The 15,897-nt window shown below is 45.4% G+C and overlaps 2 protein-coding genes and 2 non-coding genes across 7 annotated transcripts in view; all 4 read left to right on the top strand.

Moving 5' to 3' along the window:
- Positions 1-6,340: 6,340 nt before the first annotated feature.
- Positions 6,341-11,756, top strand: ATP5F1B (ATP synthase F1 subunit beta). Its single transcript, XM_006074987.4, has 10 exons — positions 6,341-6,499; positions 6,965-7,147; positions 7,391-7,565; positions 8,083-8,204; positions 8,451-8,635; positions 9,141-9,299; positions 9,388-9,510; positions 10,130-10,342; positions 10,738-10,939; positions 11,492-11,756. Exons 1-10 carry the CDS (start codon positions 6,373-6,375, stop codon positions 11,587-11,589), a joined length of 1,587 nt encoding a protein of 528 aa, XP_006075049.1. The 5' UTR covers positions 6,341-6,372; the 3' UTR covers positions 11,590-11,756.
- Positions 7,214-7,288, top strand: LOC112584804. Its single transcript, XR_003109202.1, has one exon. It is a non-coding gene; the product is annotated as a small nucleolar RNA SNORD59 (small nucleolar RNA).
- Positions 8,291-8,361, top strand: LOC112584805. The gene has a single exon (XR_003109203.1). It is a non-coding gene; the product is annotated as a small nucleolar RNA SNORD59 (small nucleolar RNA).
- Positions 11,757-13,492: 1,736 nt separating the features above from the next.
- The window catches only part of BAZ2A (bromodomain adjacent to zinc finger domain 2A), a 35,038-nt gene continuing 32,633 nt past the window's right edge, over positions 13,493-15,897 (top strand). For 2 of the 4 annotated variants that reach the window (XM_044941514.2, XM_044941511.2), the window contains exon 1: positions 13,494-13,670. The gene's annotated coding sequence lies outside the window, so the exon portion shown is untranslated. Of the gene's footprint in view, positions 13,671-14,813; positions 14,940-15,897 lie in introns of those variants that run through there. The other 2 variants (XM_044941513.2, XM_044941512.2) reach the window with 2 other exon arrangements.

The following is a 15,897-nucleotide window of genomic DNA, read 5'->3' as shown; positions in this document are numbered from 1 at the left end:
ATGAACCGTGGCTACTTATGCCTTTAAAGAGTCACTGGGGAGAGGATCATTTGGTGAATTTAAGCTTGGATGAGGGAGATGGCATCTCTTTATTAGCATTTGGCTATTGTGACGTGATAAAGATGGCTCTATTCAACTTCCTGAACTGTGAAGTTACCTTCAAGGAAGAAAGGAAAGTGATTAGTTGCTACAGCTTACGTTTTATTTACCCATTCAGTTCTGTGCAGTTTTTTTCTTCTATTTAGCAGGAGTTCTTTTGACGTGTGATAATGAACTTCACCTGTATGTGAAGATCAGCTGCTGTTCCCTTTCGCTTTCCCAGTATTGTACTACCCTTGAGAACATAAAGGCTGGGGAGGATAGGGTAGACAGGTTTGTGTAAGGCCTACTCTTAACTCCCAAATTATTTTACTCTAATAGGCTTCCATACTTGATGATAGTCGGTTATCTCTTCAGGAACAGTGAAGGATGTATATCACCACTAAATATCCCACCCTGAGGACAGCCACCTGCTAAAGTGAAAACAAAATGTCAGTTGCTTACAGCTTTTAGTGTCAGCCTGGATAATTTCATTGTTTATGTGAAGAACCTATCCAGACCTCTAGCTCAAATTTCTTTGCCTCAAGTCCAATGACCTTGACTTCTCTCCTTAGCAACCCATTCCCATATCTCGTGATCACAGCTTTAGGAGGGATTGCTGTAAAGCTGTTTACAGTACAATTAACAGCCTCTTGAGTTTACCTCCCTCCCTCAACCATATTTTTGTATTCTCACAAGTTTCATCTTGAAGCTCTAGTTCCTGTCCTGTACCTATAGCCCTGTAGCTATAGATCCACTTTGGGTCTATGTGGATTCAGAAGGCCCAACTGGAAGATATGCTTTAGGATAGTAGGTGCATGTGGGGCCCAGAAAATTGCAATTTGATACTTGACATGTGTGATCCCTGTGGTCCAGTGGCTAAAACACCATGCTTTGGATACACAGGGGGCAGTGGATTGATCCCTAGTCAAGGAACGAAGATGCCACATGCCACAAGGTGCAGCCAAAATAGAGATGTAGTTTTTGGTTTTTTTAAGTGTCCTGGTTACCAGCATCAGTCTCACCTAGGAACTTGTTAGATATATAAATCCTGGGCCCCCAAATCTTCCAAATCAGAAACAGCTGTAGGGTCTTAGGCCCTCTAGCTGATTCTGATGTGTGGTGAAGCTTGACAACTTCCTTTAGATCTAAAACACAGATTCTGAGTAAGTTGGTCCTGCTAAGATGGCAACCCCGTCCAGTGTGACTGATGAAATTGTTCTGTGTGTCTCCATTGTCTGATAGAGTCCGTGCCAGCTGCAAAGAACTATTGGAAATGTGGCTAGTGTGACTGAAAACTGAATTAATTTTATCATGTAATCCCATATAGCTAGTGATTACCATCGTAGATAATGTAGATTTAGATGATTCTGGTGCTGGTGGTTCCTGGCCCACTCACTGCAAAAAGTTCAGATTCTTACTAACGATATGGGGAAATTCTTCCAAGAATGATGCAAAATCTACAAGGTACAAAGGAGAGAGAGAGAAACATAGGTAATTCTTGCTGGTCCAGTGGTTAGGATCCTGTGTTCTCACTGCCAGGCACCTGGGTTCACTCCCTGGTGGAGGAACTAAGGTTTCCCCATCCCACAAACCCTGTGGCACAGCACAAAATAAAATTTTTTAAATTAAATGAACATTAAACCATTTTATTTCTAGTAATTTTAAAGAAGCAATAGATGGTATACTCATGTTTATAAGATTTCTTTTTTCCTTCAATACTGCATGTAATAGCCATTTAAAACAATCCAAATAACCATTAATGGAGTAAGTTATTACACATTTCTGTGCCATAAGGTATAGCTACAACCAAAAATGTAAACTGACACAAAGTTCTCAAAAACATAAAGATCAGAAACCTTACGTTTTCTGAAGTGTGCCTCCACTGAAGTTTTTTTAAAAGACAAGAATATATGTTTTATGGACATGGGATGGAATGAAAGTGAATGCATACATGCAAAATATTTTTTAATGCTTATTTCTGGGAATGAGATTTGGGTAGTGATGAAAGGATTTATCCTGATCCTGTGTGCTTACAATTTGTTCATGTATTACTTGCATTAAAAAAAAAAAAAAAAATTGTGGTCTGACGAGAATATTAGATTTTTGAGGTACAACTTGAGTAGGATACTTAAGTGGAATGTCAGTTCAAAACTAATTGGAATTGAAAAGATTAAAAAATTCTGAAGCCAGGGAATTGATTGGATTATTTTTGAAATCACCCAACATGATTGTCAAAAAATATCGTAGAGACAAAGTACTGAATGAATGTGGGACTTGGCCACTATGAATGGCAGTTGAAATGAGTTTGTAAGGAATTCCCTGGCAGTCCAGTGGTTGGGACTGTCCTTTCACTGCTCTGCGTTCAATCCCTAGTTAGGGAACTAAGATTCCGAAAGCTGCTGCTCAGCCAAAAGAAAAGTTCATGGTAAACAAAATTTTCACCTTAAGGTGAAATTCATAAGGTTTCCAGTCATAAATTGAGAGGTTAGTTAATTTGAAATTAACTTCAGGTTCAGTCTTTGTGATCTCTCTTATCCCATGGAAAGTAACTTGTATTTTACATGAAATACTACCTGGGCTATCTAGAAATCAAGAAAGAAGCAAGACCAAAATATGTCAGAACTTCATAATGTGCTGTGTTTAGTTGTATCTGACTCTTTGTGACCCCATGGGCTGTAGCCTGCCAGGCTCCTCTGTCCATGGGGATTCTCCAGGCACGAATACTGGAGTGGGCTGCCATGCCCTCCAGGGGATCATACCAACCCAGGGATTGAACCCAGGTCGCCCACGTTGCAGGCAGATTCTTTACTGTTTGAGCCACCAGGGAAGCCAAAGAATACTGGCTACTGCTGCTAAGTTGCTTCAGTCGTGTCCGACTCTGTGCGACCCCATAGACGGCAGCCCACCAGGCTCCCCCCGTCCCTGGGATTCTCCAGGCAAGAACACTGGAGTAAACCACCATTTCCTTCTCCAATCGTGTCCGACTCTTCGCGACCCCGTGGACTGCAGCCTACCAGGCTCCTCCGTCCATGGGATTTTCCAGGCAAGAGTACTGGAGTGGGGTGCCATTGCCTTCTCCAGAAGAATACTGGAGTGGGTAGCATATCCCTTCTTCAGCAGAACTTCTCCACCCAGGAATCAAATGGGTCTCCTGCATTGCAGGTGGATTTTAGACAGTATTATAAATTGAGCAGGTTATCTAATTTCAGACAGCAAAGGAGTTAGAAAAATTAAAAATTTACGAATGAGCATAGTGGAGAAATAGCTTTATATATCCACATTAAGAGCATTTAGCGTTGCATTGTGATACAAAGATTTGTTTAATGTAACCCAACTGCCCAAGGGAGAAGACAATGGCAACCCACTCCAGTACTCTTGCCTGGAAAATCCCATGGACGGAGGAGCCTGGTGGGCTGCAATCCATGGGGTCTCGAAGGGTCGGACATGACTGAGCGACTTCACTTTCACTTTTCACTTTCATGCATTGGAGAAAGAAATGGCAACCCACTCCAGTGTTCTTGCCTGGAGAATCCCAGGGATGGCAGAGCCTGGTGGGCTGCCGTCTATGGGATCACACAGAGTCGGACACGACTGAAGTGACTTAGCAGCAGCAGCAGCAACTGCCCAAAGAATAAAGTTTCCTGATAATATCCTAAATATGTAAAAACATTTCAAAAAGTGATGAGCCTCAGTTACCTGGAATTTTATGTTGAAATCTTTCTTTGGACACCTGGATTAAGTGAAGTGTCAGTTTAAATGTTTGATGGTTAATAAAAATTTTGGCCACAACCAAAAGTGATGATACAGAACCAAAGGATCTTAACACTAAGTCAATAGTAAGTAAAAAGACTACTTAACACAAATATGGTACTGATTATGTGCCAGACATTTTTCTAAATGCTTCTTTCACATTTTAATCTATTTGATTTTTGAGACAACTCTATGAGATAATCCTCATCTCTTATAATGAGGAAGATGATATACAGAGATTTTAAACTTGCTCAATGATGTCTAGTAAGTGTAAAAATATTTTAAACCCAGTCTGGTTCCAGGGGCAATACACTTTAAGTATCTTATCCTTTCTATAGAAACTTCAACTCTAATAGTTGAGAAAAGCAAGTGAAATGTATAGGTTCCTATTAAATGGGATGCTGCCCCGTGTAATCGGAAGAGCACAAGTTGCAAAACAAAAATGTATATCCTGCATGCAGCCCATTGAAATTCTTTGACCCTGTATCACTGCAGAATGAATTCCTAGTTGCCAAACCCAACAAGTTCTTTTGAGCCCTTATTTTATAGCATAGTTATGTCATTGATACTATTGACCACTTTCTCCTTAATATTCTACTTAATTCTTGCATAGTGTATGTTCTTCGGTCTTCTTTTTCCTCTGCTGTTTCCCAAGATGGTTTATTTTTTTCTACCTGCTCCATACACATTGCTGTTTTCTTGGGTTCTTTCCCTCTTACTAGGCAAGATTACCTGTGTGGATGCTAAATTGCTTTAGACGTGAACTTTTGGGACGCTATGGACTGTAATCCACCAGGTTCCTCTTTCCATGGGAGTCTCCAGGCAAGAATACTGGAGTGGGTTGCCATGCCCTTCTTCAAGGAATCTTCCTGACCCAGGGATGCTACCCAGGTCTCTGGTCTGCTGCACTGGCAGACAGGTTCTTTACTACTACTAGCGCCACCTGGGAAACCACAGGCACTTCAAATTAAACTTTCTCTAATTCTCTTATGTTCCTGCTTTCTCCTTTTAAGTTCTTTGTAGTTCTTGCTACCAAACAGTAGAAAACTCAACTATCATGCAGAAAAATAAGAACTAATGTGTGCTGGTTGGAGAAAGTCTGGGGAAGTAGCTTCATGCTGACCGGCAGCCATGTTTGTCATTAGCCATGTTTGTTCTAATAGATTAAGGGTTTCCTCCACCCTGCTCCCAAATACCTTAAATAAAGTCAATACTACATTAAAGGATGTCCTATTTATTTTATGATTTTTCGTGTTCAAGGACCACACACTTACCTCTGCCCTGCCTCCACTCCCATCCAAGGCCCTGAGAACTGGTTCTTCTCTCTGTATTCATCTCTTTGCTGAGTCGCTTCAGTCATGTCCGATTCTGTGCGACCCCAGAGATGACAGCCCACCAGGCTCCCCCGTCCCTGGGATTCTCCAGGCAAGAACACTGGAGTGGGTTGCCATTTCCTTTTCCAATGCATGAAAGTGAAAAGTGAAAGTGAAGTCGCTCAGTCGTGTCCGACTCTTAGCGACCCCATGGACTGCAGCCTACCAGGCTCCTCCGTCCATGGGATTTTCCAGGCAAGAGAACTGGAGTGGGGTGCCATTGCCTTCTCCATTCATCTCTTTACTCGCCTCTTTTTCCCCTTCCTCACCTGAAACCTTCCTCACCTGCAGTACCACAAAAGAAACATGCTGTGTAATACAAATATATAATGGAATAGTCTTCCTTCCTACTTTACCCTAGGAATTCTACGGATGTTTCCCAACAGGTCTGTCAACCTCTTCCACTTTAAAGGCAATTCCACCTACATTTCACATTTCTAGATGACCTAAATTTATCCCTTCCTCCATCTGTTTTACCCTGTACTAACCAAGACCTATCACACTTTATTGTATTGTTTGCTCATCTGTTTTTAAGTCTTATTTATCTTTGCCTCCTCAATGCCCAGCACACATTTTTTAAAAGACTGGTTTACATGAGTGTCTTTCATTTGTAGCTTTAATTCTGTCCAGATTCCCGACCTGCTGAATTGTCTAAAAAATTCCAATCTCCCTACTGCGGAAGAAAAACCGTTTGACTCTAGAGAAGACTCCTACTAGCCAAGGTCAGTCAATGTTGCCTCATGAGGCTACCACTTCCATAAAACCGCCCCTGAGACTGTCACCTAGCTCAAGGTCCTATCTAAGGAGAGAGCCCAAGGACAGCCAAAGACAGCCCACGTGCTTCCGCACAGGAACTCGGCCCCTTTCCCAAACGCAGTTCCTCCAAGGGCTCTCTCCGACTGACATCCCTGTTGTCCAATTATGTTTCAAAGTTCTGAGGGTTGCACCGAGCCAGTCATTGTCCAATAAAAAAAGGAATTCAGATTAGCACGAATTTTGGCCAATGATTGAGAAGATGAGAGACTATTGGCCTATAGCAGCAGCGCCCAGAGTGATAAGCAGAAAAATTACCCAATGGCCGTGCCTACCGCAGAGTGGGTCTCGCCTCCAACTGCTGGCAGTTGGAGGCCAGATCGCTGCAGCGCTCAGTCTCCACCCGGGCTCCGCCATGTTGGGACTTGTGGGTCGTGTGGCTGCTGCCTCAGCCTCCGGGGCCTTGCGGGGACTCAGCCCTTCACCGCCGCTACCGCAAGCCCAGCTTTTATTGCGGGCCGCTCCTGCAGCGTTCCAGCCTGGTAAGTGCCTTGCTCTAGCAGCTGGGTTCGCTTCTGTCGTCCCATGACCTTGAGCCTGGGGCCAATAGTTGCTCCGGCCTAAGGGATCTGTGGTGCTAGAAGGACGCCAGGGCCAGCGCCCTGCCCTCTAACGGCGGAAGAACAAGAACAGGGACAATCTAATTCCGTCTTATTTTGGAAGAGGGGCGCTGTGTGACGTAATAGTGCGAGCAGGTGCATTGACCTTCCCGTGAAATGGGGGCACCGCTCGCGCTCTCGAATAATGGAGTTTTGTGCATGAGGATGGAAAGATGGTGAAGGCTCGCTCTTCGTTTCCAGCGCGGCCCTCCCTCTGGACCCGCCTTCCGTGCAAGCGGAAGGGGGCCGGGCCTGGGCTGCGTTCACTAGTCCTTGTGAGTTAAGTCCGGGCGTCCGATGACCTTTAACTGTGCTAACCGCAACTTTAACATCTTTTTTGTCTGTTAGCCAGAGACTATGCCGCTCAAGCATCTCCATCGCCAAAGGCCGGCGCCACCACCGGGCGCATCGTGGCGGTCATTGGTGCAGTGGTGGACGTCCAGTTTGATGAGGGACTGCCTCCCATCCTAAATGCCCTGGAGGTGCAAGGCAGGGAGACCAGGCTGGTTTTGGAGGTGGCTCAGCATTTGGGTAAGTAGAATTTGTTAGGAATACTAAAGATCTTGTTCGACCCAAATATCCCTCAAAACCAGGCTGTCTTCTATGATGATTTTATCAAAATGACTTTCGTTCTTCTGAGTTTGCTGAAGCCACATTTAGGTACTGAGAAGAAGTCTTGGTTGACTTAGGTGTTTAATGCCAGCTACAACCTAATTAAATACCACGAAGCCAGTTTGTCCTTCTGTGTAATCCTGCAATGCCTATATCTGACAGGTGAAAGCACAGTAAGGACCATTGCTATGGATGGTACAGAAGGCTTGGTTAGAGGTCAGAAAGTCCTGGATTCTGGTGCACCAATCAGAATTCCTGTTGGCCCTGAGACCTTGGGTAGAATCATGAACGTCATTGGAGAACCTATTGATGAGAGGGGTCCCATCAAAACCAAGCAGTAAGTATTCCTGTTGTTGTATCTACACACAAAGGAACTTTTTCCTAGCCGTTTTATACATTAAGGTGGCACCATCTACTATAGCAGACTTTTTCTGCAGAGAATCCCTAAAATGCTGCTCTAGTCATTTCTTTAAACCACACAATGCAATTTCTTATGAAGAAAATGAATGATGCAGAAAATCTGATTATAAAGAAGAAAACTGAACTCCATAGGTTGATTATTTCAGTTCATCTTAATACCAGTGGTGTTTGTATTTCATATTGGTATATGAAGAAGTGCTGTTTAGACTCTGTAAAAGGAAAACTTCATGACAGAGTTGTCAGGGAATGGGATTATTGCTTCCTGAGATAATGAAATTCCTTTTATTGCAGAGTATTTGGGCTCGATGGTGGGTGGTAATTTGTCTAGAGTGTTATATAAAAGATGAGACTGTGAGTAAAGGGTTAGGCTTGAGAATTGAGAAGAACTTTTTAATAAGATGAATAGACACTGATCTTCTCATCTGCCTTTACAGATTTGCTGCTATTCATGCTGAGGCTCCTGAATTTGTGGAGATGAGTGTGGAACAAGAAATTCTGGTTACTGGTATCAAGGTTGTGGATCTGCTGGCTCCATATGCCAAGGGTGGCAAAATTGGTATGTTAAATGACAGGTAGATATTTTCCAAACCTAATGTGGGAAACAAATCCTACCATGTTATGAGTGGTTACTGAGATAACATCCCTCACTGATGAGCAGCTTCTGACTTTCGTTCTTCTGAGTTTGCTGAAGCCAGATGCCATTTCTGAGAAGGGAAAAGATGGAAAGAAACAAAATTTTTTTTTTGAAGTTTGCTTTTGTGGAAATGAAATTCTTAATTTGTTTTCTCTCAACCTCATGTAGGGCTTTTTGGTGGTGCTGGAGTCGGCAAGACAGTACTGATCATGGAGTTAATCAACAATGTTGCCAAAGCCCATGGTGGTTACTCTGTGTTTGCTGGTGTTGGTGAAAGGACCCGTGAGGGCAATGACTTATACCATGAAATGATTGAGTCTGGTGTTATCAACTTAAAAGATACTACCTCTAAGGTGAGCACTGAGCTGATGTCCATATAAGTAGTGTCAGGAAACTGTTGAAGTTGACTTGTTTTGTATTTTCATTTTATTGTCCTAGGACCTACAAAGGAAAGTTCTATCAGTATTTTCCCCTGTTTCTAATACACTCATGTACATTGCATTTTCCTTTTTAATATTAGATAACATTTCTTGGGTTTTTGTTTTTTTGATATCTAGACCCATCATTTGGAAGCTAATTCTGGGGACATCAAACGTGGTTCTTAATGTCTCAACCCTATTTTGTGCCTTTCACATATTTACAGTTTATTTCCTTCCTGCCAGAAGAATTTTGCCTCAGTAATAAAAGAACTTATCTTTTGTTTTGAACTGCAGCTCTAAAAGGAAAAGGAAATTTATGAACAAAAACCTAGACACCTGAGGAGGAGAGTTTTTTGGTAGTTTCTCTGATTTGGTGACCTTGGATAGATGACTTTCACACTCCTCTGCCAGGATTTCTGATTGTTTATAATTGCTGCAGGTAGCGCTGGTGTACGGTCAAATGAATGAACCACCTGGTGCTCGGGCCCGGGTCGCTCTGACTGGGCTGACTGTAGCTGAGTACTTCAGAGACCAAGAAGGTCAGGATGTGTTGCTGTTTATTGATAACATCTTTCGCTTCACCCAGGCTGGCTCAGAGGTAGGCTTGGGAGAACCTGGTTCATTTGACCTTTCTATGGAATGATGCAGATAAGGCTAATGATAACGGTTTTTCTTTTTTTTCCCAGGTGTCTGCTTTATTGGGCAGAATCCCTTCTGCTGTGGGTTATCAGCCTACCCTGGCCACTGACATGGGTACCATGCAGGAAAGAATCACCACCACCAAAAAGGGATCTATCACCTCTGTACAGGTGAGAACAATTAATGGATGAAGGTCTAATTTGTGTAAAGGCATGTACAGAGGTATAAAATCTTGTTACTTTTTTTAAGTAAGTACTGGAGCTTAAATAATATTTAAAATTTTGTGTGTGCATGTTAAAGACCCTAAAAGATTAAGAAACCACTCATCTGAACTAATTGAAGGTGTATATGTAAATGTAGATCACAAAATAGTGGTTTCCAACCTGAAGAGAACTTTGAAGTGAGCTTTAAATATGTACTACACTGGCTACTACAATTTTCAAATGTATGTAGATGGTATATATAGTAAAATTATCAAAAACTTTGTCTAAATTTTTTTAACTTTTATGATTCATTTTTCTCATATAGTAGGGCGAGTGTTTTGGTTTAGAGTTAAAAAGTGGGATGAAGAACAAAAGGAGTAACAATGAAAATTCTTCCATTACAACTTGGAGGAACCAGATAATATATAACCACTAATACTCTGCATTAGGAGTGTAAGAGTCTCCATTGGACTCTTGAATATTGAGAAGATAGAGTAACATAATGAGGAGGGGTCAGAAAAGGGGATGGTTTAAGTAGAATTACTTGGCTTCCTGCTGCTCTTAATGGGTTCTTGATTCACTTTAGGCTATCTATGTGCCTGCTGATGACTTGACGGATCCTGCCCCGGCCACTACCTTTGCCCATTTGGATGCTACCACTGTGTTGTCCCGTGCTATTGCTGAGCTGGGCATCTATCCAGCTGTGGATCCTTTGGACTCCACGTCTCGCATCATGGATCCCAACATTGTTGGCAGTGAGCATTATGATGTTGCCCGCGGGGTGCAAAAGATTCTGCAGGTGAGATCAGTGGCCATAAAGTCGTAGAGGGAATTTGGGGACTATATTAGGACAAGATCTTCCTGGAAATTTGTGTGATTTGCTTTAGAGCAAGGAAAGAAGAGACTAGTATTCCTAGTGAGTGTTAATGAGGTCTCCTGAGTTTCCAGGTTTGGAGTCGCAGTTTTTTATAACAGCACCTGATAGATTCAGAGTAGGGGAAACAAGATACCAGTCTTAGCTGAGGGCCCTCATGACCCTCATTTAACTGATTTGTTTCAGTTAAGTGCAGTAAAGTACTAAAATGCTCTATACAAAGCTCATTGTGAATATAAAGTTGTATTAACCCTTAAGTTTTGTCCAAATTTGAGGAATGTAAATATTTACTTGGCGTCTCTAATCTTGTTTTTTCATAGGACTACAAATCCCTCCAGGACATCATTGCCATCCTGGGTATGGATGAACTTTCTGAAGAAGACAAGTTAACTGTGTCTCGTGCACGGAAAATCCAGCGTTTCTTGTCTCAGCCATTCCAGGTGGCTGAGGTCTTTACTGGTCATTTGGGGAAGCTGGTACCCCTCAAGGAGACCATCAAAGGATTCCAGCAGATTTTGGCAGGTGAGATTTCCAGTATAAGGCTGAACATAAAGTGGCATAGAAGCTGAACTCCCTTGAATGCTGTGCTGTGTTCCTGTTCAAGGAACCATCAAGCAATATATATTATGCCTAATTACATAATTTATATATGAAAATAAGTTATTCTCCATCAATTTTCTTTGAAAATACCATCTGAGAGTGAGCCTTATATTTAGTGAGTCTTAGTTTTCAGTGCCAGCTACTCTTCTAAGTGAATTATAACATCCTTATAAAGAAGGCATTATTATCCTATTTTACACATTAGGAAGCTTGAAGCGTGGAAAGTTTAACTGGCCCCATTATCATACAGCCAGAAAGAATCTGAACCTGAGTTATGTGACTCCAGACCATATATTCTTAATCTGTACTGTAGCATTTCTTGTAAATTGTGAGGCGAGTTTAAGAAAAGAAAAGAACCTAAGATGACAGGATTTCATCACGTTCTGACTGGTGGCCTCAAGTGGTGAGGTATGTAACCACTGTAGAAGTTAATATCCTTCACTTCTCACCAGTTGAATTTTTTTTTCCATATAGGTGAATATGACCATCTCCCAGAACAGGCCTTCTATATGGTGGGACCCATTGAAGAAGCTGTGGCAAAAGCTGATAAGTTGGCTGAAGAGCACTCATGAGGGGGTCCTTTTGGCAAATTAAGCACTCATCCTCCATGGTGTCCCTCTCCTCGCCCCTAATCCGGAAATCGCAGTTTTCTCTGTAGGCCACGTGAGAGCCTTGATTGAAGACATTGTGTTCTGTCTGAAGAATATTTAAGGTTTCCAATAAAATGTACATCCCTCAACATCTGTCTGTTTTTCTTGGTCCTGACAACACAGCCAGTACTGAAGTTTTTAATAGTATTTTAGAAAATGGGGTCATCCAAAAAGAAAAGCCATTGTCTTGCATTGTTGAATAGTTTAGTCTTGTGAGGGGGTTTCCTGGGAATGATGGGATCCTAATAGGGCCTCATTTTTGGCCCTTTTATGTCATTTTTCAAGTTGAGTTTTGCTTCTTAAATATATGTAGTACAGTCCTACTTTTTTAAAAAGCAAAAGGATTTTTAGAACATTTTGGGGAAAATGGGTTTAGAAATAACTGCTATTCTAAGAGAAGGCACAGGTCAATCAGTGAGTTAAATTTTTTGGAAATGATGCATGTTCTGAGGGATGAAAACTGAGTCAAAAGGGCTCTCTTCTATTACCACCATTTTTTTCAGAAGGTGTCCCTGACTACTACCTCCTAACATATTCTGGGCAAGACTTGTATGTCTGATTCCTTGCGGCAATGCAGAATATAAAGTTCCTTAAGGCCTATTTTGAGGTTTGCTAAAATTCCTTAAGAAAATTGGGGAAAAAATGTTACAGGAAGAGTAATTTTCAGAGACTTCCCTGGTGGTCCAGCAGTTGACTCCTACCACTGTAGGGGGTGCAAGTTCTGTCCCAGGTTGGGGAACTAAGGTCCACATGCCCTGTGGTGTGGCCAAAATAAAATTTTTTAAGAGGTAATTTTCAGGGTTGTTGGGCTTGAGTTTCTGAGCTAAATAATGGAATGTAGACAATCTTCCCTTCATTTTAGGCTTCATTTAGGCAGGATTACAAGAATAGCCACCTAACAATTGCCTGTTAAAGTGCAGGGTTGGATTTGGTGCCCATTAGGTGTTCCCTTCGATGTTCTTTTGTAGGCCCAGACCCAGACCCATCTGCCCTCTGGTGGTAGGACTGAAGGCTTTGCAAGAACTGATCTCACCATTTTGAAATCCATGAAGGCCGTTTGCTGGGATATGTTTCTTTGCTAATGACTGTTTACAAACCAGCTGGGGGTTTTGTCCTAAGGAGGAGGCTGAATCTATAAGCTCCACCCCGAGGCTTTCAAGTTGGGTAAAAGCAGGGCCGGATAAACTGAGATCCCAATTCAGAGGCCCCTGGGGGCTGAAGGTTGGGGAGGGGCCTTGGGAGAGGTGCCAGGGGTGGAGTAGGGACCTTTAAGTTTCCTCCCATCTGCCTCTGACGTCCTTGGCACCAGCCTGTCCTGTGTCACGGTTTGGCCGGAAGGTGGAGCCCCTGAGCCTCCTGTGCTCAGTAGTTTGCCCCTAGGAAAGCCTGGATTTGGGGAAATGCTGAGTTACGGGGGTGTGGGCACATCCTCTAGGTTTTGACTCTGGAATGGGTAACAAGCTGACGCAGAAGTCCCCGGGCTATGGGTCCACCCTCTCTGCTCTGTTTTCCCATGTTATCTAGATGCAGAAAGACCTAGGAACTGGGATCCTAAAGGTGGTTTCTCCCATACTTTTACCCCTCCCCCCACACATTTCTGTCTCTTAGCATTCATCGAGAACCTTCTCCTTCTCACTATCTGCAACTATTTATTTCCTTCCCCCTTCACCACTCCTGGTACCACGCCACTAGGGTGTCAACACAGATCTAACCTTCCTCCATATTTCTCCTGGTTCGGCCCTGTCCTCACCGCCTCCTCCCTCTCCACCCAGAGAAAGCCCCGCCCCTCCCTCCTCCCTCCCCACCCCAGTCTGTCACACAGGGACATCACCCTACAGCAGTTCAGTCTGTGGTTCGCAGGAAGCATACATTGGCTTTTTGATTCGTGCTAGTTCCCAGCTCATAGTTTGGGAGGATCTAACACCAGCCTGCACGTGAAGGGGGAACCAAGGACAGTGAGGAGCTGGTGGTCCCAGCCCTGGAGCCCTGCCAGCCTGACATGAGTAAGTATGAGGACCAGCCCCCGGGAAGGCCTGAGGGATGCCTACCTTCCTCCCTGGCTGACTCAGCAGGGGTGGGGCCTAACCTTTGCTCTTCTGGGGGGAGAAGGAGGGGAAACCAGACTATAGGGGCACAGGACTCAGCTGGTGAGGCTGCTGACCAAGGGATCGTCAGCGTTGGCAAGCACCAGCCTCAGGGAAGAGCCTTGACTGCCCCTTAGGTGGGGGCTTCCCCCCCGCCCCACTCCCGCCCCTTCAACCCCCCAGTCCCTTGTGCCTCCCCATTAAGCTGCTGGGATTCAAGAAATATTTTACAGCACTCATTGGTGGCCTCCCCTCTAAAGTAAAGCCCACTTTTGGTCACGTTGGAGAATTTTTAAGGTGCCTCTCCCTCTATTTTTTCCCAGGCCTTTTTAAGTCCCTGTCTTCTTTCCTCCCCCACCCCGACCCACCACCAGGTGGGGGCTGCACTGAGCAGCTGCTTCCTGTTGCCCCAGAGGTTGCTGCAAGGGTGGCGGTGGTTGGGGGAAAACTGAACTAGAATAAAGCCGATTCTCACGGTCCCACATCAGCTTCACCAGCGCAGCTACTGGCGGCCCCCCACGCTCCAGTCACTGAGAGACAGGCAGAGGCAAGACTGAGGTTGACAGGCCTAGGAGGTCTTTGCCCTCGTGGCTTCCTGATTCCAGAAGCTTTTACACTTGGGTCGTGCCGGGGGAAGGAGGCTGCGTCTCCCCGCAGCGGTAGGGCTTGAGCTCCCGAGGAGTTGAACCTGTTCACCTAGTAGGGCCGCGGTGCGTTACCCGCAGCAGGCTCGGCCGTGAGTTTCCTCTCGGACACCTCTCTATTCCTCCGGAGTCCTTGTGACTCTCACTGCCTTCCTGGCCCTCCTTTGTGAAGAGATCTCGGCCGGTGTCTCCCGGAGCGCGGGTGGAGCTATCCCAGGTCCTCCGGTTCTAACCCACCACCATCCCCCACTTCACCACAGAAGTTTCTGTCTCTTCTTCCTGGGGATCTGTTCTCTTCCTCCATCTGGGATTCTTCCTGGTTCTGGCCCCTAGGAGACGCCACCGGCTTCCCCCTCCCCCAGCGGATTCTTCGCGACAGCCCTACCCGAGCGCTTGTCCCTACCCCAGTAGCTCCTGCCCCTTTAAGTGCTTCCCCCCCTCCCCCCCCCCCCCGCCCCGCCGGCGGCCCAGGGCTGGGGGAGGAGGCGCCGCCGCCGCCCGGCTCGGCCACCTGCGCTGCCGCCACCGCCCGGCCCTGCTCCAGGTGAGGCCTGGCACCCACGTCCGGTCCCGGAGTCCCAAGGCGGGCCGCCCCTGCGGTCTTCTACCCGGGATCCGCGCTGCCCGGGACTCAGGATCTGATCCTCCCCCTGCGGGAGCTGCCCTTCCTCTCTCCCCCGCACTATCTACTCGCGCATTTCTCCCCTGTCCTCTGCGACCGGAATCCGGAGGCGTCTCACGCCTTTCGGCCAACCTCTCCCGGGTACCCCTCCTATTCTGGACCCAGGATCTCCCCCTCCCCCGCGCCTTCCTCGCCAGAAAAATCTCCCTTGGTCTGGATATTGCCCCCTCCCCTCTGGAACCATCGCTTTCCCACGCCATCCTAACCTCCAATGGGAGGGGGAATAACCGTCACCCCAACTCCTCTCCTTCCCCGTAGTAAGGGGGGTGGGGGTTATCATAGCCTAGAGTCACTTTCAGGCCCTGCTCCGTTTAGCCATTCAAGTTCAACTAACTCTCATCTAAAGCTTTCCTGAAGCCCTCACCGTACGTCATTTCTCCGAGACTTCGGGGGTGCGATCTCAGCACCAACCCAGGTGGGAAGGGACCTTCTAAGCTTGGGGTGGGCCAGTCGCGCCTAAGACCGCTCTTACCCCAGAGTCAGGGAATGGTGGGGGGTGCCACCCAGAATCTTGTGATTCTGGGCTTAAGGGGCTGTTGGAGAACAGTGGATGAAGGGCTAGGACTAAGTCTCTAAGGGTGTTGGGGGTGGTGAGGAAGGCCTGGGAAGCCCGGCCTTTTCTATTCAGATGCAAAAGAAGTCCTGAGGAAATTAGGTCTTTCCCCATCCTCTTCTGAGACCAGTTTGGATAAGCTCCTTGGAGAGTTTGAAAGAAGACTGCTGAATCTGAGGGGACCATACCAATTTGGAGAGAAGACGAATGAGGTCCTTTTGATGGCGAGAAGAATCTGGCCTCCCCAAAATACGGGGTGGGAGGGTG

Source organism: Bubalus bubalis, chromosome 4, assembly GCF_019923935.1.
Source record: "Bubalus bubalis isolate 160015118507 breed Murrah chromosome 4, NDDB_SH_1, whole genome shotgun sequence".
Taxonomy (NCBI): Eukaryota; Metazoa; Chordata; class Mammalia; order Artiodactyla; family Bovidae; genus Bubalus; species Bubalus bubalis.
The sequence above is the reverse complement of the archived record's forward strand: the minus strand, read 5'-3'. Positions and strand labels throughout refer to the sequence as shown.